Genomic DNA, 27,323 nt, shown 5'->3' with positions numbered 1-27,323 from the left:
ACCTTGGACAGGGGACCTGCGAGGGGGAGCACTGTCTACTGCCCAAGATGGCCAACAGCCACTCTCCTCCCTGCAGAGCAGCCAGTTCCTCCTCCTCCTCTGGTGTTGCCATAGTAATCTGTAGTTGGCTTGCATCCTCCACCCCAGATATTTCCACATGCATCCTGTTGATGAAGCCATCTAAGTGAATTTGCTGTTTATACTTGAGCGAATGTTTGCTGTATTTGTGCAGTATTTTCCCTACATTGACCGGTGTTATTCAAACCCTGGGGAAATAACATCATCCCAAGTATTAGTTCCTCTTATGTGGGTTTGTGTTGGATTTGCCTTGTGTATAAATCAGTCTTCATCCCCCTGGTGAAATCTGTGGAATCAAGCTGGGGGTGAAGGGGAGATTGTATTCATGACATGGGGTGATCTTGGTTGGCTGTGTTTGGAGCTGTCACTCTCCATGACCCCCATGGTAGTGCTCTCCTGTGGAAGTTATGCCTGGTGCTAGCTGCTGTGTAATTGAGTGACTTTTCTTCCTAGGAATTAAGGTAATCGGTGGCATCAAAGAGTTGACAAGAGAAGAATATGGAGTTTATGTAAAGAGGATCCTACCAGGGGGTGTTGCTTATGCTGATGGTGAGTTAGAAGCCATGGGAAATTGAGTAGTGATATTATATTGGCTCACATCAAGTACTTATACTGATCCTGTTTCTGATGCTTCTTCCTAAACCTGCTTCTAGATCTTCTGGCAAACTATTTTCATGTCTAAGGTCAAACCTGCTCTCTTGTTTCTAAGGTGTTTAGGTGATCACTCCACCCCCTGCACGGAAACATATCCATGCTACACAGCAGATTCTCTCCATTTTAGGATTCTGCTTTTAAAATCAGATCTCATTAGTTGTGTGTTGCCTCCAGTCAACAAAGACCTCCTGAGACACTTGCTCGATTTTGCTCACTCTTCGCTCAGGCAAACCTCCAGTGAGTTTCTCCTGAGTAACGAGGTAGTGGGAACTGGACAGAATTCTCAAGATTTGGCCCCTTTGAACCCAAACCATCATTGTTTTTTCCAAACAGAATTGTGTCTCTTGATCAGTTAACCAATGGTCTAACAATCCAAACTAATCTAAGACATATAATCATTAGCATCTCCAGATACAGGAACAATTCTAGACATCCCCAAAACCTTCTGCATTTTGTGATTTGCCTTTACGCCTTCCAGGGAATTAAAGCATATTACAGGATGGATTAACCATCCATTCAATGTCTCCCGGTTTCTTTGTTTAGGACGCCTGCAGCCAGGAGACCAGATCTTGGAGGTCAATGGAGATTCTTTGATTGGAGTCACGAGTGAGAGGTACCATATCCAAATGCATTCATTTCAGTTCCATGAAGTCCTGTAACGTGTGTTGGGGAACAGTTGGCATGAAGAACGTTGCAGTGTTGCTGCTGTCCATGTTCTGTACATAAACAATGGGCTTCTGGTTCCAGTGCTATCCATCCAACGCTCCTTTCCTAGGCAAGCCTCCCTATAAAGTTCTTCTATAAAGAAAAGCTTCCTTGTAATAGCGCAAAGAATCCCAAACTGTATTGGAAGTATCCAGAATGAAAACTCAACCTGAACCCACCCACCCTCTGAGGTCAGAGGAAGTGGAGATAACTTCATTGCCCCAGTATTTGTTACTTTGACGCTCTGTGCAATAACAGTGCACCCGACACTATGCAAACACAACAAAAGACGAAAGTCTGATTCTGGGCTGCACCTCTTATGTAGGAAGGTAAAGGCTCTTTATACCAGCTTTGAGCTTCCAGGTTCTGAGCTGTTCCAGGAGTCATAGTGGCCCGGGGCATAAGTCAGCGTAGCCCAGAGGGCTGCTTTACCTTATGGTAGCCTTACACGCCTCTCTATGAGCATCCCAGAATTGTAATAGTGCTGAGTGCCCTGGAAATTCCCCCTCCGGCCTATGATAGGCCCCTACCCTCAAACCCCATTTCCCAGCATGTTCCTCTGCTGGCCGCCGGGCAGGAGAACAGCCAAAGTAGCACTGTGTTCATGGGCCCAATACAGTTCCTGCACTGGGGGAATCCCCTGGAGGGCCGCATTCTGACCCATGTCTCTGCGCTCCAAGGAGGTTGCAGCATAAACCAAGACACCAACAACGCATGAATGAGAAAATTCAAATGTCTAAGAGGAAAGATTGACGGTTTAAACTTTGAGGTGCCTGTTGTTCTTTAAATAGTGTCGCAAATTTGTGGCTACCTCAGAGTTTTTCATTGTCACTATGCTGCCCAAAACAGCCACATGGAGACTTGGAAAATAGCAGGCATAGGACCCTAATCTTCCTGCTCCAAAAGCACTGGTCCCTTTTGCTTTAGGTGACAGAAAATCCCCATTAGATTTTAGTAGCATAGGGCCTACGGCACACAGATAAGTCTCTCTCTATGTCCAACCAGTAGAGAGCAGACACGCTCTGTGGGCTTGATTCATGGCTGTGCTAGGGCTCTGTACGTGTGGTGCTCTGAATCTGGCCGTGCATAAGGGAAGGAAGGCTTGCAATGTAGACGGTAGTGAGGAAATACTTGCTAATGGGTTAGCCTTATTATCTGAGGGTCTCCAGCTAGTGCAGCAGTGAGGAAACTCAGGCGGTGATTTACCTTCCCTCCAGTTCTGCTGGCAGACAAGGTAATTGGGGGCCAAGGAGATGTTCTGTCTGCCAATGGCCCTTGCCAAAAAGAAGTTGTTAAAGTTTTCCCAATACATGGCTCGCTGTTGAGTTTGACATGCTGATGTGTGAGTCCACTGACACATAACTGTGGCCCAGTATTGCTCTCTTGTCCTCTTTTTGCACCTGACAGTCATTCTTGTCTTCCCACAGAGCTGTGGATATTCTCAGGACAGCCTCCGCCACCAACCACATGCGCCTTCTAATAGCTCGAGATGATGATGCCAGGTAAAGTTTCATTGTATTCCACCAGGGGTAGGGGCCAGGGGAATTTGTTTGCACTATATATATATATATATAAATAAAAAAATGTGATCTTTGTGTGTGATATAAAATAAATAGGAAAGTGGTCAGGGTTGTTGGGTTCTTGGTATTTGTACTTGTACTGCAGCTCTAAAAGACCCTTTGTTAGTCTCTCAGCGGCACTGCCTGCATAGTGAGGGTCTAAGGAGAACAACTGTTGGTCTTTTTTTGTCTTCTCCCAGTTAAAACTTGGCGCAGGAACAATCAGCTTTACACTACACAACAATAAAATCAAAAGTCCTAAGGAAAATGGCCAAAGTCATGTTAACCCTAAAAGTGCTTTTTTTTAAAGCTGTAACTGAAAGGGAAGCAAAGCCACCTTCTCTCAGGTCCAAATCCTGTCCCCTGCCCCGGGGAAATGGGATGTGCGCTAGGTCTGTGGAGGAAGCGCTGCTCCACCCCTTGCGCCATTGGGCTCTTCCTCAGTCACTACTATCACTGCAGTAGCTTTCATGGCCATTACCTGGTCTTGGCCCCTCCCCGGGGAGAGTAGGCTGTGGAACTGTGTGGTAGCAAACTCGCTTCTAAGTCCTCCCCCTTTAGTATGGCGTTTGGGAAGCCCCTCCAGATCTGTGCTGCATGGTGTACTGATGCCTAAATGGATTCCTCAAATCCTTCCCCGTCTGAGCTGTGGAATAGCTCTGGTTCTGTCACATCATAGGCCCTCTGAGCCCATGAAGAGGACAGCAGGATTCGCCCTTCAACTTCTAAATGCATGTGCAGAACTGATGTAGGCGTCCACAGTCCAACTGCTGTGGGAGGGTCTGAGAATCAGTCAGCTACCTCCTCTGGGAGGAAACCTGTCTCCACAGGGGGAGGTTAGCTTCTTCCCAGATCCCCTCTGCCAGTTGCTTCCCCTGAAGATCTTGCTTTTTGTGGGCGTGGTGGGAGGGATGGTTAGGAGTTGGCCCATTTAGATTGAAGCTGATGGTGAAACATCCAAAATGAGGTGTCAGGAAAAACAGGCTGAGAGGTGGGTTGTATTTAAGGAGACAAGTCAGGAGTGGACAGGTTGATTTGTGAGTGATTGGCTTAAAGATGGTAGCTAAAGCCACAGGGGTGGCTACAGTCACCTAGAGAGAACATGCAGAGGGCAAAGAGGAGTGGGCCAAGGACAGAGCCCTTCAGAATAGTTCATATTTCTCATCTATATTTTCCTGTCCTCTGAGATTTTAATTTTCTCCTCTGGGTCTTGGCCACTTGTTGATAAGCTCTAAGACTATTTGTTTTGTCCCAAATGATCGCTTCTGAAAGCCTCTCAAGTCCCAAATCTCATCAGACCAAGAGGGAAACAGCGCTACTAAGTGTCCTGGAGAGGTGCTGGAGCTGCCATACGTAGGGAGCCAGGAGATATATATAAAACGTAGTCATTTATACATACGGCTGCCAGGTGGACAGGGCAGCCCAAGTAAATTGGAATATCTCAATTGGATGTGCTTGTTGCAAACAGGAGACTCAGCTGGCTGCATAAGAGCTTTGGACTGTTGCTTTGAATGGGATGTTCACCTGAACACTGGCAATAAGCCATCGGGACACATCTCTAATACCCTTCAGGGATGGCTGAAGCCTGTCTGGTTGTACTTTAATGAGTGTGACAGCTATGCTATCTCTTTTTTATAGAGAAGCAAAACAACAACAACAACAAAAAGTAGTACTTTGTCACCCGGCCAGGAGCCAAAAGCTGGGATGACTGCATATCTGCTTAGTTGCTGATACTATAATCTCTTATTGGATCTTAATAAATGAAATCTGTACAAATAGGCATGCTGTGTAAATGTTGGTTTTGAGAAATGAAGCAGGCCAGTGTATTCTGAGCCCTGGTTTTGGTTTGTTGCTGTTTCCAAGCCAGAGCTGCACATCTTGGTTAATTTCAGCATCGCGCCAAGGTGCTTAGGCCACGGAAGAAAGCTTGACTGTGTTGTTCCCAAGGAATTCCTGTGCACCGGGGCTGTAAACAGAAAGTCTGTCGTGAAAGTGTAAGAAAGGCCTGATCCTGCACTACGGAGATCAGTGGGGCTTTGTCCTAGGGTGAAATCCTGACCCCACCAATTGACTTTTATGGATGCATGATCTGATCCTAAATGAGGTTGGAAGGTGAGAAGATGATAGGTGCTTGAGACTAAGCCTTCATCTTGGGAACATCAGGAATGGGAGAGGAGTGGTAGGGAGCTGATACAAGTCTGACAACTCAGTCAGCAGCTAATTCAAAGTTGAGAACGTCCCTGCGGGAAGCACCAGGCATGGACCTGAGCCATGATGTTCAAAACCTGATAAAAGCTTTCTAGTTAGAGATGTTTGCAACTGGGTTTTCTGCTTGGGCCTGCATCTACTTTGGCTCGGTCTTCATGAGAGAGATAATGCTGCATTATGATGCAAGACAACCTCTGCTCAAATGAAAAGACTTCTCAAATTGTTTTGAACATACATCCGTCACTGAAGAGGAGAATTCGTGTCTCTGATAAGGCCTCCCTGCTGTAGTGGAGAAGGGGTCCCAGAAAGGCCCCACCAAAATGTGGGAAAATGATCTGACACTAACGGCTGGGGAGTTAGTCATCTGGATCCTTTGGCTTTATTTGGTCACTACCCTTGGATTCAAGGCTACAAAAAAAGGTTAAGCCACAAAATCCTAGACCGATAAACATCATATAATTTTACCAGTGCCATGCTGCTCAAGGAGCCTGACTGCAAGCCCATGGAGGTCAAGGAGAGTCTTTCCACTGATTGGACCAGGCCTTCATTTTGTAAAGTGAGTTAGTGTTTAAAACTGTCATTTCATTAATTAGGGTATGTCTACATTACGAAATTAGGTCGAATTTATAGAAGTCGGTTTTGTAGAAAGCGTTTTTATTCAGTTGATTGTGTGTGTCCCCACACAAATACTCTAAGTGTATGTAGTCGGCGCAGTGTGTCCACAGTACTGAGGCAACCATCGACTTCCGGAGCGTTGCACTGTGGGTGGCTATCCCACAGTTCCCACAGTCTCCGTCACCCATTTGAATTCTGGGTAGAAATCCCAGTGCCTGATGGGGCTAAAACATTGTCGCGGGTGGTTCTGGGTACATATCGTCAGGCCCCTGTTCCCTCCCTCCCTCCATGAAAACAAGGGCAGACAATCTTTTTGTGCCTTTTTTCTTGAGTTACCTGTGCAGATGCCATACCACGGCAAGTAATTAGGAGCACATTAAGCACCACACGCATTATCCAGCAGTATATGCAGCAGCAGAACCTGGCATAGCGATATTGGGCGAGTAGGCGATGTCAGCGTGGTGACGTGAGTGATGAGGACATGGACACAGACTTCTCTCAAAGCACGGGCCCTGGCAATGTGGGCATCATGGTGCTAATGGGGCAGGTTCATGCGGTGGAACGCCGACTCTGGGCTCGGGAAACAAGCACAGACTGGTGGGACCGCATAGTGTTGCAGGTCTAGGATGATTCCCAGTGGCTGCGAAACTTTCGCGTGCATAAGGGCACTTCATGGAACTTTGTGACTTGCTTTTCCCTGCCCTGAGGCGCAAGAATACCAAGATGAGAGCAGCCCTCACAGTTGAGAAGCGAGTGGCAATAGCCCTGTGGAAGCTTGCAACGCCAGACAGCTACCGGTCAGTAGGGAATCAATTTGGAGTGGTTTCAGAGTAACAGCCGTGTTAGTCTGTATTCGCAAAAAGAAAAGGAGTACTTGTGGCACCTTAGAGACTAACCAATTTATTTGAGCATGAGCTTTCGTGAGCTACAGCTCACTTCATCAGATGCATACCGTGGAAACTGCAGCAGACTTTATATATACACAGAGAATATGAAACAATACCTCCTCCCACCCCACTGTCCTGCTGGTAATAGCTTATCTAAAGTAATCATCAGGTTAGGCCATTTCCAGCACAAATCCAGGTTTTCTCACCCTCCACCCCCCCACACAAATTCACTCTCCTGCTGGTGATAGCCCATCCAAAGTGACAACTCTTTACACAATGTGCATGATAATCAAGTTCTCTCACTCCCTCACCTGGATTTGTGCAGGAAATGTACTCACAATGTGCACAAGTACTCCTTTTCAATTTGGAGTGGGCAAATCTACTGTGGGGACTGCTGTGATGCAAGTAGCCAACGCAATCAAAGATCTGCTGATATCAAGGGTAGTGACCCTGGGAAATGTGCAGGTCTTTGCTGCAATGGGATTCCCTAACTGTGGTGGGGCCATCGATGGAACCCATATCCCTATCTTGGCACCAGAGCACCAAGCCGGCGAGTACATAAACCGCAAGGGGTACTTTTCAATAGAGCTGCAAGCCCTGGAGGATCACAAGGGACGTTTCACCAACATCAACGTGGGATGGCCGGGAAAGGTACATGACGCTCGCATCTTCAGGAACTCTGGTCTGTTTCAAAAGCTGCAGGAAGGGACTTTATTCCCAGACCAGAAAATAACCTTTGAGGATTTGAAATGCCTATAGTTATCCTTGGGGACACAGCCTACCCCTTAATGCCATGGCTCATGAAGCCATACACAGGCAGCCTGGACAGTAGTCAGGAGCTGTTCAACTATAGGCTGAGCAAGTGCAGAATGGTGGTAGAATGTGCATTTGGATGTGTAAAAGCGCGCTGGCTCAGGTTACCGACTCGGTTAGACCTCAGCGAAACCAATATTCCCACTGTTATTACTGCTTGCTGTGCGCTCCACAATATCTGTGAGAGTAAGGGGGAGATGTTTATGGCGGGGTGGGAGGTTGAGGCAAATCGCCTGGCCGCTGGTTACGCGCAGCCAGACACCAGGTCGGTTAGAAGAGCACAGGAGGGTGCAGTGCACATCAGAGAAGCTTTGAAAACCAGTTTCATGACTGGCCAGGCTACGGTGTGAAAGTTCTGTTTGTTTCTCCTTGATGAAACTCCCCGCCCCTTGGTTCACTCTACTTCCCTGTAAGCTAACCACCCTCCCCATCTCCCTTCGATCACCGCTTGCAGAGGCAGTAAAGTCATTGTTGCTTCCCATTCATGCATTCTTTATTCATTCATCACACAAATAGGGGGATAACTGCCAAGGTAGCCCAGGAGGGGTGGTGGAGGAGAGAAGCACCGGGAGGGGTGGTGGAGGAGGAGGGAAGGACAAGGCTACACAGCACTTTAAAAGTTTAAAACTTTAAAACTTATTGAATGCCAGCCTTCTGTTGCTTGGACAATCCTCTGGGGTGGAGTGGCCGGGTGGCTGGAGGCCCCCCCACCACGTTCTTGGGCGTCTGGGTGAGGAGGCTGTGGAACTTGGGGAGGAGGGCGGTTGGTTACACAGGGGCTGTAGCGGCGGTCTGTGCTCCTGCTGCCTTTCCTGCAGCTCAACCATACGCTGGAGCATATTGGTTTGATCCTCCTGCAGCCTCAGCATTGAATCCTGCCTCCTCTCATTATGCTGCTGCCACCTTTCAGCTTCAGCCCTCTCTTCAGCCCGCCACCTCTCCTCCTGGTCATTTTGTGCTTTCCTGCACTCTGACATTGTCTGCCTCCACGCATTCATAGGTGCTCTGTCAGTGTGGGAGGACAGCATGAGCTCAGAGAACATTTCATCACAAGTGCATTTTTTTCGCCTTCTAATCTTGGCTAGCCTCTGGGAAGGAGAAGATCCTGTGATCCTTGAAACACATGCAGCTGGTGGAGAAAAAAAAGGGACAGTGGTATTTAAAAAGACATATTTTATAGAACAATGGGTACACTCTTTCACGGTAAGCCTTGCTGTTAACATTACATACATAGCACATGTGCTTTCGTTACAAGGTCGCATTTTGCCTCCCCCCACCGCGTGGCTAGCCCCTCCACCCACCCCCCCTTCCCGTGGCTAACAGCGGGGAACATTTCTGTTCAGCCACAGGCAAACAGCCCAGCAGGAACGGGCATCTCTGAGTGTCCCCTTAAGAAAAGCACCCTATTTCAACCAGGTGACCATGAATGATATCACTCTCCTGAGGATAACACAGAGAGATAAAGAATGGATGTTGTTTGAACACCAGCAAACATACACTGCAATGCTTTGTTCTACAATGATTCCCAAGTACGTGCTACTGGCCTGGAGTGGTAAAGTGTCCTACCATGGTGGATGGAATAAGGCTGCCCTCCCCAGAAACCTTTTGCAAAGGCTTTGGGAGTACATCCAGGAGAGCCGCAAATGCCAGGGCAAATTAATCATTAAACATGCTTGCTTTTAAACCATGTGTACTATTTTAAAAGGTACACTCACCAGAGGTCCCTTCTCCGCCTGGCGGGTCCGGGAGGCAGCCTTGGGTGGGTTCGGGGGGTACTGGCTCCAGGTCCAGGGTGAGAAACAGTTCCTGGCTGTCGGGAAAAATGGTTTCTCTGCTTGCTTGCTGTGAGCTGTCTACAACCTCCTCCTCATCATCTTCCTCGTCCCCAAAACCTGCTTCCATGTTACCTCCATCTCCATTGAAGGAGTCAAACAACACGGCTGGGGTAGTGGTGGCTGAACCCCCTAAAATGGCATGCAGCTCATCATAGAAGCGGCATGTTTGGGGCTCTGACCCGGAGCGGCCGTTCGCCTCTCTGGTTTTCTGGTTGGCTTGCCTCAGCTCCTTAAATTTCACATGGCACTGCTTCAGGTCCCTGTTATGGCCTCTGTCCTTCATGCCCTGGGAGATTTTGACAAATGTTTTGGCATTTTGAAAACTGGAACAGGGTTCTGATAGCATGGATTCCTCTCCCCATACAGCGATCAGATCCCGTACCTCCCGTTCAGTCCATGCTGGAGCTCTTTTGCGATTCTGGGACTCCATCATGGTCACCTCTGCTGATGAGCTCTGCATGGTCACCTGCAGCTTGCCACGCTGGCCAAACAGGAAATTGAAATTCAAAAGTTCGGGGGCCTTTTCCTGTCTACCTGGCCAGTGCATCTGAGTTGAGAGTCCTGTCCAGAGCAGTCACAATGGAGCACTCTGGGTTAGCTCCCAGAGGCCAATACCGCCCACAGTGTCCCAAATTTGACCCAGCAAGGCTGATTTCAGTGCTAATCCCCTTGTCGAGGGGTGGAGTAAGGAAATTGATTTTAAGAGCCCTTTAAGTCGAAAAAAAGGGCTTCATCATGTGGACAGGTGCAGGGTTAAATCGATTTAACACTGCTAAATTTGACCTCAACTCCTAGTGTAGACCAGGGCTTAACCATAAATTGATTTTGGGATTTTGGGTAGATTAGGCCCAGAGAACCCCTACTGGAGGCCTCAGGGTTCTGCCACACCCTGTCCCAGAGAGGAGCAGAAGAGAAGCCTTCCAGGCAGCCTGGAGTAATTGTGAGGAAGCAGCCAATCAGGGTCCAGCAGAATCACATAAAAGGAGCTGCAGGGCTAGAGACACTCAGTTGCTGCCTGCTGCTGGAGGAGAAAAGACTGTTCCTGGCTGGGCAAAAGAGGAGCTGGACCATGGACAGTGCAGTACTGGGAGGGACCAGGGGAGCAAGGGAAGCTCCTGGCTAGCTGCTGGGACTGCCTAAGAACTGAGCCCAGAGACAACACCCACAGCGTAATGGAATTGACAAAGAAATTCAGCAGCAGTGTGTGCAGATGATGTTCATCTGCCAGAAATGTTTCCCCCTTTGCCACTAGTGAAGCAGCAGGGGAAAGTTGGCTTGGTTTTGGATTGCCAAGGAGGCGGCCTTGCCAAAGTATTTTATTTCTGGATTGCCGCATCTGTCATTGTTTTAATGGAGGTGGCTCTGGGAGACTTGGACTAAGCGTCTTTTTTTCCCAAGTTCATATCCTGGCTGAGGCTGGACACCTGTACATTTTTCTTCCTATTCCAAGGGTAAATTGCCATCACTGCCCTTCCCCCTGGGCTGGCTCAGTGACTCTGGCCAGTGAGAAGAGGGAAGTGGAGCCAAGGCCACTCCGTTCCTGGAGCAGGTAGGAAACTGGTGAATAGCCCTGCTTATTCCTCCGCACCCAGACCAAAGTCTAGAGGTGGGTGGTTCTCAGTCACTCCTCGTCCCTTATGCAGAGACAAAGTCAGAAGCTAGCTCTAGACAATTAGCCATACTTGGGAACTGGCAAAAAAGAGAACATCTACATTGCATAGTGGAAACACCTGGACAGGCCCCAGTGGGCTTCTCACACTGTGTGCTCTATGTAATGAAAACCATAGCCAGACACAGCAGGGGATAACCCGGCTGGGCTCCTCTGGGCAAGTTAGAAGCAGGTGTTCGTCATAGTTATTGTGACAATCAGTTTGTTTCTAAGCCAATGCCCCTGGGGGCAAGTAATCTGCCATTACCCTTGTTCGTCTGCTTCAAGCTGCTCAGGCATGTTACTAATATCTTAAATTGCAGCAGATGTTTCTAAATATATACATACATGTGAGTGTGGGCATGGCTTTGTCTGAGGCTACGACTCCTTCGTGCATCTGTCAACAGTGCCTCCAACCACCCCAAGAAATAGATTGCTGTAAACTGATAGGACGCAGATGTCCTTGGCAACCAAACTTGAAGCAATTTATTTGGTCTTCATTTGCTCTTGGTTATCTGCTAAATCTGCCAAAGGTTATCCAGAGAGAGAGTTGGGCAGTAATCAGTTTAATTTTTTTTTTAAAGATTTGCAGAGATTTTGCTTACATAATCGCCTCACAAAATGTTTAATACATGAATACATATCTCCAAGATTAAAAGGGATGCAGGAGGGTGAAGGCTTTTTATGTGTGCTTATTTATTTATTTATTTTATCCCACATTATCTTTTAGCGATGTCTTTGAGTTCTGTGGAGTAATCATCCTTCTATCCACTTTGCTGTCAGGAGCGGTCACTGACACAGATTCAGCCACGGCCGGTGACCCGCTCGGCATGTTGGCCCTTTTCACATCAGCTGTTGGGCTCGAAGAATGACTCAGCCAATCTCTGGGGAACACAGGGAGCCTGATTCTGGTGTCCACGAGGGCTCCCTTCCGCCGCTCTGGAAGAGTACAGGGGCATTAGAGAAAATGAGAATCAAGCCCAGAGTTCGTATAACATTAATACAACATTATTATTAATAGCATCATCTAGGTTACATGCTATTGTTTCTGCTACCTGACTGGATGACTGAAGCATTTTAAAACTGGTGAATAATGAATGTGAGGATTAGCTAGAAACTCACTTTTTCAAAAATGAAATTCTTGTGATTCCAGGAGCTGGTGCTCTAAGAATAACACTGAATATCATAGGACTCACAGTAAAATCACAACAGTTGGCGACGTGGGGTAGCTGAAAATCAGCGTATGTGCCAATTGCTGCTTTAAGCATGCATTGGGCTTTCAGTGCTCTGAATGTCTAGTTCCTGGTGTCTCATAGGCTGTATTTATAGAGACAAGCTATTAATTCTAGGGTTTTATTTAGAGTCCCAATCTCTTTTTTCCCATCTGTGGAGCAGAGAGTGAAGTTTCTAGCCATTGTGCTCTCACGTAACCTTTGACGTAGGACTCACCCTTTGTTCTCCCCAGAACACAAGGGCATCACAAAAAAGGTATTATGGGATAAAACAACAATATTCTGCAGAAAGATTGGCCTCCTGCTGCTTAATCTGTAGCAAAGTCGGCCTGCAGCTGGCTGCTGCTGTGCATCCCCTCTGATCTGACTCCACTCCAGGGGTCTGTACAAGTTTCAGGGCTCTGTAACAAGGACACTTCTGTTATCCTAGATTTCAGTATCCTTAGTAAAAAAAAAAAAAAGGGTGGAGGGGGAGGAGTTGGGCTGGGAGTGTCTTATTAAAGGGAAAGTCCCCCAATTTCAGCCCTCTGTTAATTAAATAAGGCTGGACATTTAAGTTCCACGAGGACCTGATAAGATTAACTATTTTCCTACTACAGCTGGTCAAACAGTAAATAAAACTAAAAAAAGATTTATATATGTATTTTAAACTATTTGTGCCTGAAGGCACTGAGCAAGGTTGGCTTGGATTCCTGGAGTCAGATTATTCCTTAGTCAGTATGCGGACAATATCTGTGCACTTGCAGATCTCCCAAGCTTCATGAAGTTTAGCACAAAATGATCTGTCTGGAGAGTCATACCAGAAAATGCATTACTTGCTGTTCATTATTTACCTCAATGGGATTTTAAGCATGTATTTAAATGCTTTGCTGAACTGAGGCCTGCAATATCTGGTCTCTGAGCAAGGAGCCCAAACAATACCATGTGACTAAGGTGTTCGGTCATATCACGCCAATAATAACAGGTCGGAGTGGATGGTTTGCAAACAGTTTACAGGCTGAAAATTATTCATCCAAACTATTGGGCACATAATGGCTTATCTTCACAGAGCTCGGGATTCGTTAATTGGAAAAAGGGCTAAAATCAAAAATAGGATTATATGTCACGAATAGTTTGCCAGCTCTGTATTCAGCACGTAAACTTGTTTGTGGGCTAGGGCTAAAATAACGAGATCTGCTCATGTGGTTGGATTCCACTGATTGAACTATTGTGGAAATGGTATTATTTTTTCCAATAAATGGATTCCTGAGGCTCTAAATACAGTTGAGGGGAATATGTAAATACAGATGAGCACAATGAACCAGCTTCTTATAGCTAAATAATCACTGGAAATTAACTTGCATTACAACACTGATCAAAATTCAGCGCACTGGATCCTAACACCCATGATTGGTAACTCCAAAAGTAAGGGAGGCTAAGGTGGTGGTGCTCACTAGATCTCACCCGGCAGCCTGAAAAAACCAGCTCAGTTCTGCAAATAGTCACGCGTGTGAGTAAATGTAATTGAAAACGAGAGCTACTACCCTGAGGAAGTTACTCATGCATAGTTTTTTGCAGAATCCAGTCCTGTACCTGCAGATGTCCAGTGAATCATGATCCATTCAGTCAATAACTCCAGTATTAGAGACTTCCGAACAAATGTCTTGTTGAGTTGGTTGCTAGAACTATGACCAGTCCTCCTCGGTTGTGAGAATTAGGGTGGTGCAAAACTGACTTAAATATTTTGGGGTGTGCGGACGGGGGAAGAATCTGTCATTGTTTCATTTTGAGAGATTTTAGAGGCTTTGCAGCATTTCCTGCATGGGATTTTTGCACTGCAACAAATACAATTTTGAGAGCTCACGTGTTTCACTTTCTCTTCTTCTCTCTTGAACTCTTCTTCATCGGAATAATATTTTGCATTTTGAAGTTTCAAAGCTGGAAACTTAAAAAAAACCAAAAAACAAAACCCCAAACAAAAAAAAAAAATAGCTCATTTGCCACTTTTCACTGAAAGATGGTCTCTTTTTAATTAAAATTCACGTGATTTCAGGGATTTTTTGTAAAGTTCCAACCATTTGTTCGCAGTTGCAGTGATTTCTCCAAATCTAATGGGGAATTGCATTGAGCCAGCCTTAGCGCCAATGCTCCTGACTTGGCGAATTCCAAATGGGTAACTATGTTCATGTACAAGGCCACTGTGACCTGGCAGGATGTCTCCCCAGCTTCACAAGCACTCACTGCCATCCTCAGTGGACAAAAGGTTTATTTGTCCAAACATAAGCAGCTAATAGACAAAATCAGCTCCTTAGCTCACCCTTTGTCCAAGGGTTTCCCAGCCTCCTCTTCCAGGGGTCTCTGATAATCCTGCTTCTTGCAGCTTCCCCATTCCTGCCAGCTCTGCTCCTCTTCTGGGACCCCAGCCTGAGGGCTATCTCCCCGAGCAGCCTGCCCCTTGTTCCAGGGACCCACTTTGCATTAGTTCCACTCCTCTGTGGTTCCTCTCCCAAGACATAGTCTACCCTCTGACAAGCCTTTTTAGCCCTACCTCTTTTAATTGGCTCGGTTGGGCCTACCTGCTCTGATACAGGGGAGCTGGGCCTGGTCTACTCACTGGACCAGCTCCCCTGTGACAGCCATGTTACTGCTGAGGTTGAGAGAGTTCAGAATGGGAGTGCTTTAAATGCAACAACCCAAAATCACAGGAAACCTGTGGCTCTAGGTGCACTAGGCTGTGGAGTTAGGCATGGGATGGGAGAGACGATGGGTACATCTACACAGCAAACCAAGGTCTGGCTGTAGCTTGGGAGGCATACCCACGCTAGCTTTAACCTGACCAGTGTGGGGACAAGAGCAGTGAAAACGCAGTAATATGGGCTTCAGCATAAGCTAGCTGCCTGTGTACAAGTCTGTTGGGGACCTGAGTATGTTCTGGGGCTGCTAGTCCATGCAGTAAAGGAGCGAGCTAAAGGAGGAGTGAAGAGTCCCGCCCAGGAAAAGGAGGAGATAGCGAATGGAAGGCTCACAGGGTCAGCTGCAGCCTGGCTTTCGTCGCAGCATAACTCAGCAGTGATACGGGATTATGAGCGAGCTGCGGGAAGATGAAGGGTTTTACTGGAAATGATACGAAAGTGAGATTTGCATCAACAGAGTTGATGGAAATTGTTGCTCACTCTGATAGCTGCTGTGTTGTAAGGAGCCGCCACCTGAGAAAACACTGTTCTCTCGTCAGCTGCCATGTATCTTTCCCATTAACCTGCCTTGGTGTGTGCACGTGTCACCTCACTGGGGTTGGCCCCATGGCCTCATGGAGACCTCTGCTTTCCTTGGCTTGGTATCTCAGTTCCCAGGAGTATAGCCTGAGCTTCCAATTGCTCTGTAACGACTGCTCTAGACAATGACAGGTGCCATGGATGGACTCAAAAGGGACTAGCCTCTGGTTCTCCTTGGGCAGCACCCTGGTGCCTCTAATGTGAAAGTGGGGAGTGGAATGCCACCATACTTGATGGCAAGTATCGGTGCTGTCACACCTCAGCAGCAACATAAGTACCAGATGCTCACCAACAGACTCCTGTCTGAGCTGTGTAGGCCAAAGGGACACCATTGGTGGAGAAAGGGGCAAGGAGAGGAAAGGAGAATAACGGGCCCGCTCCCTTTTTCCACCATTGTCTGTATTTATTTTCTTTGGAAGTGGTACAAATCACAAGGTGGCATCCAGATCTGAGCTAGAATTACCCTAAAGTCGAGATATTTGGGTCCAGGTCACCTCTGATTTTCTTCACCTTTCTCCTTCTGTTGTGTCTCACTTCACCTCCTCCCCTGGTCTCTGATCCTCTCATTTTAAAAAAACTATGTCAGTCTTAGTGCCATTTGTGGAATAGGTTCTGGTTTCCCCCTATTGCATTGGCCTTTCTGGCTAGTGATCAAAAAGAGGAGCTTTGGGCAGCAAAATAGGGTGAGGTAGCAGACCAACTGCAGTAGGAGAATTTTAAAAATAATGAATATTTTTCTGATGCCTGATGAGCGATGCAGCATTTTGAAGACTGTGTTGGACTTGTAAGCGTTCCTTTTAAGGCGGGGAGGGGTATTCCTGGTCCTGCTTTTAGGCCGTGGGGCTCTGTCGGGAAACAGTCAGTCTAGAATAAGGTGAGGTGAGTTGGGCCTCTCTGTTTCAGGGAGCACCCTGCTTTGTCTCTCTCTGCTTTTGGGTTATCGTTCTGAATTCTAAAAAATAAAGTAGTTAAACTGCAACCTTCTGTCAAGAGTATCTTATGTTGTTTATTTCACTTCTTTGTTTGTATGCCATGAGCATAACAAATATGATTCACTACATTTATTACCATAGGCAGGTAAACAACTTGGGGCCCGAAGCTGAATGGAAGAGTCCCACCCCATAGCATTTTGGCCCCCACATTCTAATGCCCTGTCTGTAATCCCTAAGTGTTACCCACCATCTGTATCATGCTCACAACTTGTTCTTTTAAATTAAATTGTTGGCTTTAAGCTTCCTTCTCTCCATATATGAATTATAGCAGCGTAGTCAAGGGTGGTGGTTTGAAAACATGTAATATACCCACAATTCCAAGGATGGTAATTTCACAACATGAGCTGGTACGTTTGACAGTTATTTGCATTTCTTTCACTATTATGAAAAGACCCACAAATGGCCAATGTGTATTAATTTTTTTTTTTTTTTGCTTAGTTACAACTCCCCTTAATAGTCTGTGTTCAACTTTTATGTCACATTAGGCTCATGGCTGGAGATGAAATTATCCTGGACTAATCCACAAGAGGCATTCTGACCCAGTGGTTAAAGCCCAGGGCTGGGTGCCAGGACTCCTGGGTTCTATCCTCATCCCTCACAATGGACAAATTATGCAACTACTTTGCGCTTCAATTTAGCAGTCTGTGTTACTGCGTGAGTAATATCTGAGAAGGATGTCAGGAAGTTTAATTAATGTTCATGAAGTGCTTGAAGCCTGTGGGATGAAAAGGGGCATAGAAGTGTGGCACAAAGGGGCCATAATTCAGCTGCAAATGCCAAGCAGAGAATTCCCCCTGTGTAGGGAATTTGCTGCTGATGCATCTGCACTGCAGCCAGCCTCTGCCTCCAACCCCACAACACACAGGATGGCGCATGCAAAAGTTATGCTGTAGCACAAGAATCTTCTACTGGTGTGAGGTTGATTATGGACTCTAAATCAGCGGCACAAGCGTGAGTTGCTTGGAAACAGCTCTGATTTACATTGGGACTACTTGTGAGCTGTATCTGGTTCCCTTATGCCTCATCCTGCACCAAACTGAGCTCCAGCACACGAGGGAATTAAGCCCACAAACTGGTTAGTATGGAATAAACATTATAGGCTTTGTTTGCATTGTAAATCCATGCAGAAGTGTACTGAGAGATTAAGTGAATCTGCTGGGCCTTGTCTTTTAGGAGAGAGTTCTCTGAGCTGCTGGAAAAGTTTGGATCTCATAGCAACACAGAATCGGCACGGAGTTCTCCTGTTCACCAAGGCGGCAGTGAGTATTGACCCTCTGGGCGCTGAATACTTAACTGCATCTTGGCTGCTTGAGGGGCACAGTGCAGAAAATGTCAGCCCAATCGTGGATACTAAAAGGGAGAGGGAGACAACTTTCTTGTGGTGAAACAAGAGAGGATTAGTTGGTATCTAACACTTGTCCAGCTCCTTTAACTCCACCTTCAATGTACAACAACTCAGGAAAATATTGTGCTAGTAACTTATAATAATGTCTAGTTCTTGTAAAGCAATTTTCAACAGTGGACCTCAGAGAGTTTTAGAAAGAGGGTGAGTACCACTATCCCCATTTTACATCTGGTGAAACTGAGGCAAGAGCAGTGAACTGGCTTCTTCAATCCAATGACCAACACAACGAGTTGGTGGCAGAGGTAGGACTAGAACCCAAATCTCCTGGCTGTTAGTTCTGTGTCTGCTTGCTGCTTTTTGGGAAGAAGCATGTTACACTGTAACACAGTGGTATTTGTTAATTACCACAATCACAGATGGGAATTTGTGGTGAGAAGGTAAAACTCTGTTGACTAGTTTAGAAATGTACTGGTATCATTAACATCAATGGTAGGTATTTCTGCCTCCAGGTAAAGAACCATGAAAGCTGTTTTAATTCTTGACTGTGTAGCAGGGACAGCTGGGAAGGAGTAAGGGGGGAAAATGCTTTCATTATCTGGACTGTCTTATTTTGTCCTTTAGGTAGATATTTGGAAAGTACGTCCTCGGGGTCTTCATCACGTTCCCAGAGTCCCCTGCTGCTGAGCCCTGCAAATTCTCATGGCCCACTCATTGGAAACTCGGCACATTCTCCACACTCAAGCTCGCAGTACGTACCATATTACTCACACTAGAGCTCCTTAGGAATTTTTCAATGACATTTTTTTCATTGAAAAATGCTGATTTGTTGACAGCAAAACCAATATATCTCCCAGTTCGGAAAACCATGCGGGGACACTCTGAAATTGTCAAAATGTTTTGTCTGGCCACTTTCTAAATGAAAAATTCTGGTTCCTGGTTCAAAATGACTTTTCATTGTGAAATGTAAGCAATTTAGATTTTAAAAGTTTTTTAAAAAGAAAAAAGGTAGAAATCAAATGGAAGAATTTTGAAATTACATGTTTCAGTTGACCCAAACCAAAACCTTTTGATTCATGACATCTTTTGAAATTTTGACTTTTTGTCCCAATTTTGAATGGTAAGAAATTTAAAACTCTCAAAAATATTAATGGGACAGGGAAACCAGCTCTAAGTTACACAGGCATCAACTCATAAAGTCTGCAGGCTTGTCTGTCTGTTTCTAGAACATTATTTGTATTGCCGTAGTGCTTATAAACCCTTAAAAGCCCCCATTGCCAAAAAAGTGTCAAAGATGTCTATGCAGTGTCGTTGTAGCCATGTTGGTCCCAGGATATTAGAGAGATAAGGTGGGTGAGGTAATAGCTTTTATTGGACCAAGTTCTGTTGATGAGCGAGACAAGCTTTTGAGCTACACAGACCTGAAGAAGAGCTCTGTGGGGCTCGAAAGCTTCTCTCTCTTACCAACAGAAGTTGGCCCAATAAAAGATATGGCCTCACCCACCTGGTCTCTCAAAAGTGTCTAGTGATTTGGGGGGCACAACCTGAGACACCTGAAAGGGCCTGATTTTCAGAAAGTGCTGAGCTCCTGCCGTCTGAAAATCAGGCTTTTTAAAGAGGTCTCAACTTGAGCTCCTCAAAATTGAAGAACCCCAGATCGATAGTCGCTTTCTCTCTCTCCCTCTTTCTCATTAAAACTATCCTCTAATATCCAGGGCTTGTCTACGCTTAGAACGATCCAGCAGCACAGCTGCCCACTGCGGCGTTTCAGCGTAGATGCGACCTACCGGGATGGGAGGGTTCTCCATTGGCGTAGGTAATTCACCTCCCCCAGAGGCAGTAGCTGGGTTGACAGAAGAATTCTTCTGTTGACCTAGTGTTGTGTACATGGGGACTTAGGACAGTTTAAGCACACTGCTCAGGGGCGTGGATTTTTCACACCGCTGACCAACATAGTTAAGCCGACTTAATTTTCTAGTGCAGATCAGACCCCAGTGTTTGTCTTCGGATACATTGACTGTATCTGCTCCTGTACTGGAGGATGGATAAGCAGTTGCTCAGTGTCTTTCATACTGTTGCACTCTGTGTTGTTTTTAATATTCTTATTTATCACTTGTATTATGGTAGCACCTAGGAACCCCAGTCATGGACCAGGACCCCATTGTACAATCACAGAGCACAGCCACCGCCCCAGAGAACTTAGCCTACTGTGCTATAGGCCATCAGGATCTACAGAATGCACGTACACCATTTCCATCCCTTGAAAGGTGAGGGAGAGCCCAAGGCTCACAGATGTCTGAGGGGCCAGCATGGTACGTCTTTTACAAACATGTCCTTGATGGAGAGGTCCTGCAAGGCTGTTTTCAAACTGCAGATCATGGCCTCGTGATCCATTGCCCCACCCTCGGGCAGTCATTTCCACCAGTGCAAAGTCAATGGCAGTGCTACCCTTCTGATCTGGCAGCATTTCACACCTGCTCTGCGCCGTGGGGAGGGGTAGGAAATGACGGCACAAGGGGCTAGGGAATGGAGAACCAGGATTTTTATTTCTGTGAAGTGTGGCACCTTCGTGTTGTGTCTATATGTTTTAATTCCAAGCTTCCTATTTTGTAAAGTACAAAAGCCAGGCTCTGCTATGTGCAGGGAGGGCTCTGCTGCTGGCTCCACCTATAGGAGTGCCTGGCACTGTTAAGGTTTGCATTAACATTGGTACTTAGAGTGTGGCATCTCAGATTAGGGCCTGCTGCTTTTCTTCCTTGCACTAGTGTAAATCCGGGGTAATTCCCAGGAAGTCAATGGAATGGCCACCCACCCCCATGAGAGGAAAACCAGCCCCTTCGTTCAGACACAGAAAATCCACGTGGGAGGTGAACTCCACAAGGTGCCCAATATCAGCTCTTTATTAGGGATTTGCAGAGGATAAATATTTGGCACAAAAGGCTTTAAGCCACTTGGATCAATGGACTCATGCCTGGAGACATCCATACAGAGGAGAGAACTGCTCATCTATCTGGCAGCCTTCTAGACCGCCTGGCTTCACAATTAACCCTGTTTACTGCATAGCATAGGCAGGAGGTGACCTGGCTTGGCAGTCACGTATGTGCGTGATGGAGGTGGCTGGTAAAACAGTGTTCAGCTACCAATAAAGCAAAAGTTCTGCTAGTCTCCGTCCTAGGGTGACCAGATATCCTAATTTTATGGGGACAGTCCCCATATATGCAGCTTTGTCTTATATAGACGCCTATTATCCCTCGTCCCGATTTTTCACACTTGCTATCTGGTCACCCCATCTCCACCTGGGGGATGTAGAAGAGGGTAGGCAGGCATGAAATAGCCACCTTCTAGAAGAAACACCAGCATTCAAACCACTTGAAATCTCAGATCTTGGAGACTATGAGCCTGTGTGCAACTATGGTATAATCTAGACTCTTACGAAGTAGTGACTCCTTCTATTCTGTACAGGCTCTTATGCTGCACTCATCACCCCAGCAGCTGGACATCTTCCACTAAGCAATAGGACTAACATCTGCAACGCATGGTTTATTCTCTTCCTCACCTCTTCCCAGATAGTGCAACGGATGTGCTTTTTTTTTTAACCACTATGTTCGATGACATCTTATTTCCTAAAAAGATTTCTTTAAGAAGTTTCCTTTGCAGGGCTGGCTCCAGGCACTAGCTTTCCAAGCCAGTGCTTGGGGCGGCATTCAGAACGGGGCGGCAGTAGTCCGTGTCCCGCAGTGGCCATTCGGCGGCACCCCTGCCGCTTTGGCGGCGGTGGCAATTCAGTGGCGACTGCTTGGGGCGGCAAAATTGGTGGAGCCGCCCCTGTTCCTTTGTTGTAAAAATATGACGCCCACGCTCTTCGTAATATTCTTTGTTCCCCAGGTTGTATGACAGCCACGAGTTTAAAGGGATGGGACTGTTTAGAAGTATGGAGAAGTTATCTCTTGTGGTGATTGCATAGTTCAACAGATCACATAGCTCAAAATACAACACGATGACTATCAGGAAATGAAAAGATAATTCAAGTGACAGGTTGCGTACAGGTGCAGATTATTACATGGATGTGGTTAGAAGACTTTATCTTAGAAGAGAGAGAACCAGTTAGTTACCGCCTTTATTTACTAAGGATGAGTGGCCTTATCAAGTGGTTGAGGCCCACTCTTGCTCTTCCAGTAATGGCAGCCTTGCCCGCTGCTCCAGCACCGCCACGCTTTGTCCCATACTGCTCCCCACGCAGGGAGAAAACTCCCTAGCAATATTTATCAACCCACCCACAGTATCCACTTCTAAATCCCTCCCTCAAACTTGCCGCTATTGTGGTGCCTACAAATCATTCCCACCTGGCATTGATTAGGCAAATAACTGGCTATGACTTCGGCTTTTCTGCTGAACTCTGTTTTATTGTTACCCCCCTCCCGTCCCACTGCCACCCCACTGATCTGTTTGGTCCACCCGTTGTGCGCTGCCTACCATGAAGATTGTAAGCTGTTTGGGATAGGTAATCTCTTCTTCATTACTTGTCCAGGCAGTGCTGACACAATGGGCCCTGGTCCTCAGTTAGGATTCTTAAGAACTCCATAATACAAATAAACAACAATAACGGTAATAACATTTATCCCCATAAAGGTAGCGGATTTCCCCCCCAAACACACCTATAAGCACCTGAAGCTTTGCCCGTTTCTAGTCCTAAACTCAAATCAAAAATATTCTTGAAGTTCAGAATGGTTTTGATACGTGTTTTCTTCACTCCCATTTTCAGGAAGAGTGGAGGGAGAAAGGAGGCAGAGGGAGAAGAGGTTGAGTAGGATAGGGAGATTGCAGACTCAGGAACAAAACCAAATGCAGAACTTTTCATTCAGCAGTGGTGGTGACTTGCTAGAACACTACTGTGTAATTACAGATGTACTCGATGGCTCTATAGAATAAAACAGACCACTGTTGTGTCTTCTGCTAACTCTTCTGTTCCTTGCAGCTACTCCCTTGAATCAGGGATTCAGTGCATCTCCATAGCAAAATCCTCTGGGTTGGGGTTGACGATCAGTGGCGGATCTAACAGGCCAGAGGGTCCCATGATTTATGTTCAAGAGCTTATGCCAGAAGGGGACTGTTACAGAGTAAGTCAACAGCATGGAGGGCTTCTGTGACCTGTGAAACAGGAGTTTTTCCTGAAAACTCCTGCTGTTTGGAAGGAGCTCTCACTGGGATGGGTGAATAATCTATGGCGTGGGATAATAAGGATGTGTATTGCAGCAGAATACTTTGAGCAGTGTCACTCTTTTTTGGATGCACTAATCCTTGTGGCTAAAGCTTGATGCTACACAGATGTCTCCCTCGTTTAGGATGGGCGGCTCCGGCCTGGTGATCAGTTAATTGCCATCAATAAAGACTCTTTGGTGGGCAGCACATATGAAGAGGCCAGAAAAATACTTGCAAAAACCAAATGCAGGTAGGCGTGCACCAGCAGCCCAGGCGAATAAGTTCCTTGGGTACAAAAATCATTTCCTATTATTGCCAATAAAGGCCATATCTTGAGATAGCTGCTGAGTGTTAGGTAGGAGACCTGCACATTGTTCTAAGCTTAAGTGCAAGAAGAACGTCCTATATTGGAGACCTTCATACCTCAGGAGGTCTTGAGTACATGGAGCTTCTCACATCACAATCAGGAATGGCAGGATACCTTCCCAACCTGTCAGACTTTGTATGGCTTTGCAATGAGCATGTTCCATCACACAGACCTTCCCAAAGTTCTGCAACAGAATGTGGGCTCTCATAAGAATCCTGTCTGATGAAGACAGCTCTAATATTGTTGCGTGTTACACAGGCAATTAACGAGCTTAGCTCAGAGGAAAGACCACAGAGCTATTCCCATGAAAGTTCTGAAACCTTAAGCATGTGTAGTTTTTAAGCACTAACAAAACTTGGTTATTTTCAGACATGAGGGAAACACAGAAGTGGCCTTTATTCCTGGAAGGGGACGGTTACATCCCGGACTCTCGGTTCATAACAGCATCCAATCGCCACCTCCTAAGGCCATGGGGAATGGTCTTAGCTCTTGCAGGTTGAAAGTCCACGTGAGGTCACCTGAGGTACGTTGAAGTTCAGTATAAGACCACAAAGACCCCATGATTTCCATCTCCAATCGGATTACTGTTTTTAGGGACTCTGTGATAATCCTTCCAGATTAGCTGTTTGGAAAGTCAGCAGTGTGGACCCGTATGGCTCTGTTTGCTCCCGTACGGAGTTGGGTATTTTACATCTGAGATATTGTTTCTTCTGGTTTGGGGTGACAGAGGATCAGTCAATTGAAGTGATGTGTTTGAAAGTCGCTGAGACGTGTTTTCATGTCCAGAGTCCTGGTTCAAACCTATTTTCAGAAGTCACAAGTGAAAAAAGCAAGTGATGACAGTAACTCAGTGAGTACCTGCCCACATTCAACAGCCATCAAATTCAGAACTATCAGCACTCTTTCCTCATGAGGCACAGCACTATACGGTATTTCCTGAAGCTAGAGGTGACTAGGAGATTTGGCCATGCAGCTCCCATCCAAATCAATGAGTCATGTGGCTAAGAATGTAGTGTGGCAGGTTATAATGAGGGGTAGCTCTAGTGTTATAGAAGGAGCTTGTAAACTGTCATCACTGTGCATTACACCTGTTGTGCATGGGGCACGGATTCATTGCCAGTATCTGGGCTGTAACCTCCTAGCTTTGGTTGTGTTTATTTCAGCAGTTCTCACCCTTTTCCATACCATAGACCAGAGGTGGGCAAACTATGGCCCGCAGGCCACATCCGGCCCGTGGGACCATCCTGCCTGGCCCTTGAGCTCCTGGCCGAGGAGGCTAGCCCCTGGCCCCTCCCCTGCTGTCCTCTCTCCCCCGTAGTGACGCTGCCGTGCGGGCAGCGCTGCTAGCTTCGGCCGCGTGGCGGGGCTGCGAGCTCCTGCTGCTCGGAGTGGCATGGTAAGGGGGCGGGGTTGGATAAGGGGCAGGGAGTTCCGGGGGGGGGCAGTTAGGGGACAGGGAGCAGGGGGCTGTTGGATAGGGGGCGGTGTCCTGGGGGTCAGTTAGGGGCGGGGGATCCTGGGAGGGGGCGGTCAGGGGTCAAGGAGAAGGGGGGGTTGGATGGGTCAGGAGTTCTGAGGGGGGCAGTCAGAGGGCAGGAAGTGGGAGGGGGTAGATAGGGGGTGGGGCCAGACTGTTTGGGGAGGCACAGCCTTCCTTACCTGGCTCTCTATACAGTTTTGCACTCCGATGTGGCCCTTGGGCCAAAAAATTGCCCACCCTGCCATAGACCCAACTGGAGCCCCTCTCCCATTTAGTATTATGATTGTAGCCCTCTGATCTCAGACTGAGAGTCCCCGTTGCATATGATTCCAGCATGTCCTTGTAGATACACCTCTACCCCGATATAATGCGACCCGATATAACACGGTAAAGCAGCGCTTCCGGAGGGCAGGGCTGTGCACTCTGGTGGATCAAAGCAAGTTCGATATAACGCGGTTTCACCTATAACGTGGTAAGATTTTTTGGCTCCCGAGGACAGTGTTATATCGGGGTAGAGGTGTAGCTCTGCTTTCTGTCCATTGGGTAATACTAGAGGTGCCCTTGAGATGATCCAAACTCCCTAAGAATTCATGGGTGTCTTGGATATGTAGGGTTTTAAACAAACCCTGGTGGCTACAACACACTGGGTCATCCATGGTGTGATTCCACTGCTCTCAGTAAAGTTACTTCAGTTTAGCCCCTGTGTATGCAGTCGTCCAGGAGATTCTTAGCTCCCACAGTAATGAACATGGGAGTTAGGCGCACAAACCTTTTGAGGATCTGGGCCTCTGGGACTATTACTGTGACAACCCCCTTTTACTCCAAACCCAGGACTCTTGTTTGGTTCATCATCATTGTTCACGCTCTCTCTCTCTAGCACAGTAGGTTCATATGGTGCTTCACACAAGAGATGGTTCAGTCTGATTCCTTAGGGAGCAGCTGGGACCTATTGAGCTCTTCCCCCTACCTTTGCTTTTCACTTACACTGGCAAACTGGGTTTAGCATTTTGTCCTCTGTGCTATTTTGTTTTGTTTTTTAGACCAGACAAGAAAATCTCTTTCCTGTGCCTTCTCCATCACCGGACATTTGCCCCCCAGAGCTCACGATATCTGGTAAGAGGCATGCTTTCTTGCGATCTCCTCTGTTTGGGCAGGGGACGAAGGTATCTAGTCCACAACTCCTCAGTATCAGAAGTAATGAAATGAAGCTTTAAATACCTACAGCAGTGTAGGTGGAGTTTAATAATGTAATGACAGAGTCCAGTCCATTAGGACTGATTAAATGCAATGGTGCAATTAATGTAGGGCTCTATTCAGTAGGCATTAGATACACCCATGTCAGCTTGTCTATGGGAGCAGAGGTCTTTGCAGGGGTGACTGAGTGTCTCAAGGGATTAGCAATGGGATACAGAGCCTTTCATCTCTAGGTCACTGGTTCTGTATCGGGTTGGTAGTGATGGAGTGTCACTGCTATTATCTAAAGACCGTGTGAAATGTGGTTTTGGGATCAGTCCAGTGGCCAGATATCCTTACTGCAGTCAGCACTAATTGGCAGCCTTGCTGCTGGGACTGAATGGCCCTTGGAAGCTGAATTGCTGTTAAAAAATAGATAAATCAGTGTTGCTTCCAAAGCACAGCATGGCCCCAAACAGGAACATGATTCCACGATCATTGAGCCAAATCAGTTGACTCCAATTATCCATGAAGAGGTAGTTGTAAAGCGTGGGATAGAACAACCGTTTAGGGGGCTTTGTCTCAGCATCCGAGGCTCACATGTAAGAAGATATTCGTCTTTCAAATGTTATTTTCCTCTGTGCTCACAGACCACTACATACCTCTTGCTTTCACATGGTTTTTTTTTGCTTTGGTTTGAACAGAAGACTCCCTCCTTGCAGGTTTCTCTTCTGGCTGATGCTTGAGACTTACCATTTAAGATAAGAGTTGGTTAGAAACATTTCCAATTTTGAAAAATTTCAGTGGACAATTTTTTTCCACACACACATCAAACACATTTTTCAAGCACGAACATGAACACACATTTCTTCCACTTAAGATCCCACTTTGCACAGTTCTGAATCCCAAAGTGGCTTGATCTGTTTGCACATTAAACACTTGAGGGCAATTTTCAAGCAAGCGCAAAAATCAGCAAGCCCAGCTTAAGCACACTAATAATCCAAGGCACGTATGAAGGTTGCAGTTTGCAAATGGGCATGTGCCAGCCCCAGGCAGTGTGATATCTGCGTGCTTGTTTCAGGTACGTGCATGCTAAAATGTACATGCTCTGTTTTCTCCAGCCGAGATTGTGCATTCGTTGAAGATGTAGAACGTTTTGAGGAAAAAGAAACTGAGCCCTCTGATTGATCCTGAGGCATTTGTGGCTTAAATAACACATTCCCAGCTCAATAAACTTTTTCTCCTTCAGGCATTTTGAGCCCTTCCACTATACTCTCAGAGATGT

The 27,323-nt window shown here is 46.6% G+C and overlaps 1 protein-coding gene across 1 annotated transcript in view; it reads left to right on the top strand.

Annotated features, from left to right (window-relative positions):
* Positions 1-258: 258 nt before the first annotated feature.
* LOC144271431 (syntaxin-binding protein 4-like) overlaps positions 259-27,323 on the top strand; it is a gene marked incomplete at its 5' end in the record, with an annotated part of 59,932 nt that continues 32,867 nt past the window's right edge. Inside the window, 10 exons of the mRNA XM_077828783.1 lie at positions 259-289; positions 532-627; positions 1,276-1,345; positions 2,865-2,939; positions 17,651-17,736; positions 18,444-18,570; positions 22,795-22,936; positions 23,162-23,268; positions 23,755-23,908; positions 25,906-25,978. Coding sequence (XP_077684909.1) covers positions 259-289; positions 532-627; positions 1,276-1,345; positions 2,865-2,939; positions 17,651-17,736; positions 18,444-18,570; positions 22,795-22,936; positions 23,162-23,268; positions 23,755-23,908; positions 25,906-25,978 — 961 coding nt within the window. The remainder of the gene's footprint in view (positions 290-531; positions 628-1,275; positions 1,346-2,864; positions 2,940-17,650; positions 17,737-18,443; positions 18,571-22,794; positions 22,937-23,161; positions 23,269-23,754; positions 23,909-25,905; positions 25,979-27,323) is intronic.

Source organism: Eretmochelys imbricata, chromosome 10 (genome assembly GCF_965152235.1).
Source record: "Eretmochelys imbricata isolate rEreImb1 chromosome 10, rEreImb1.hap1, whole genome shotgun sequence".
NCBI lineage: Eukaryota > Metazoa > Chordata > Testudines > Cheloniidae > Eretmochelys > Eretmochelys imbricata.
Note: the sequence above shows the minus strand (reverse complement) of the source record. Positions and strands in the feature narration are given on the sequence as shown.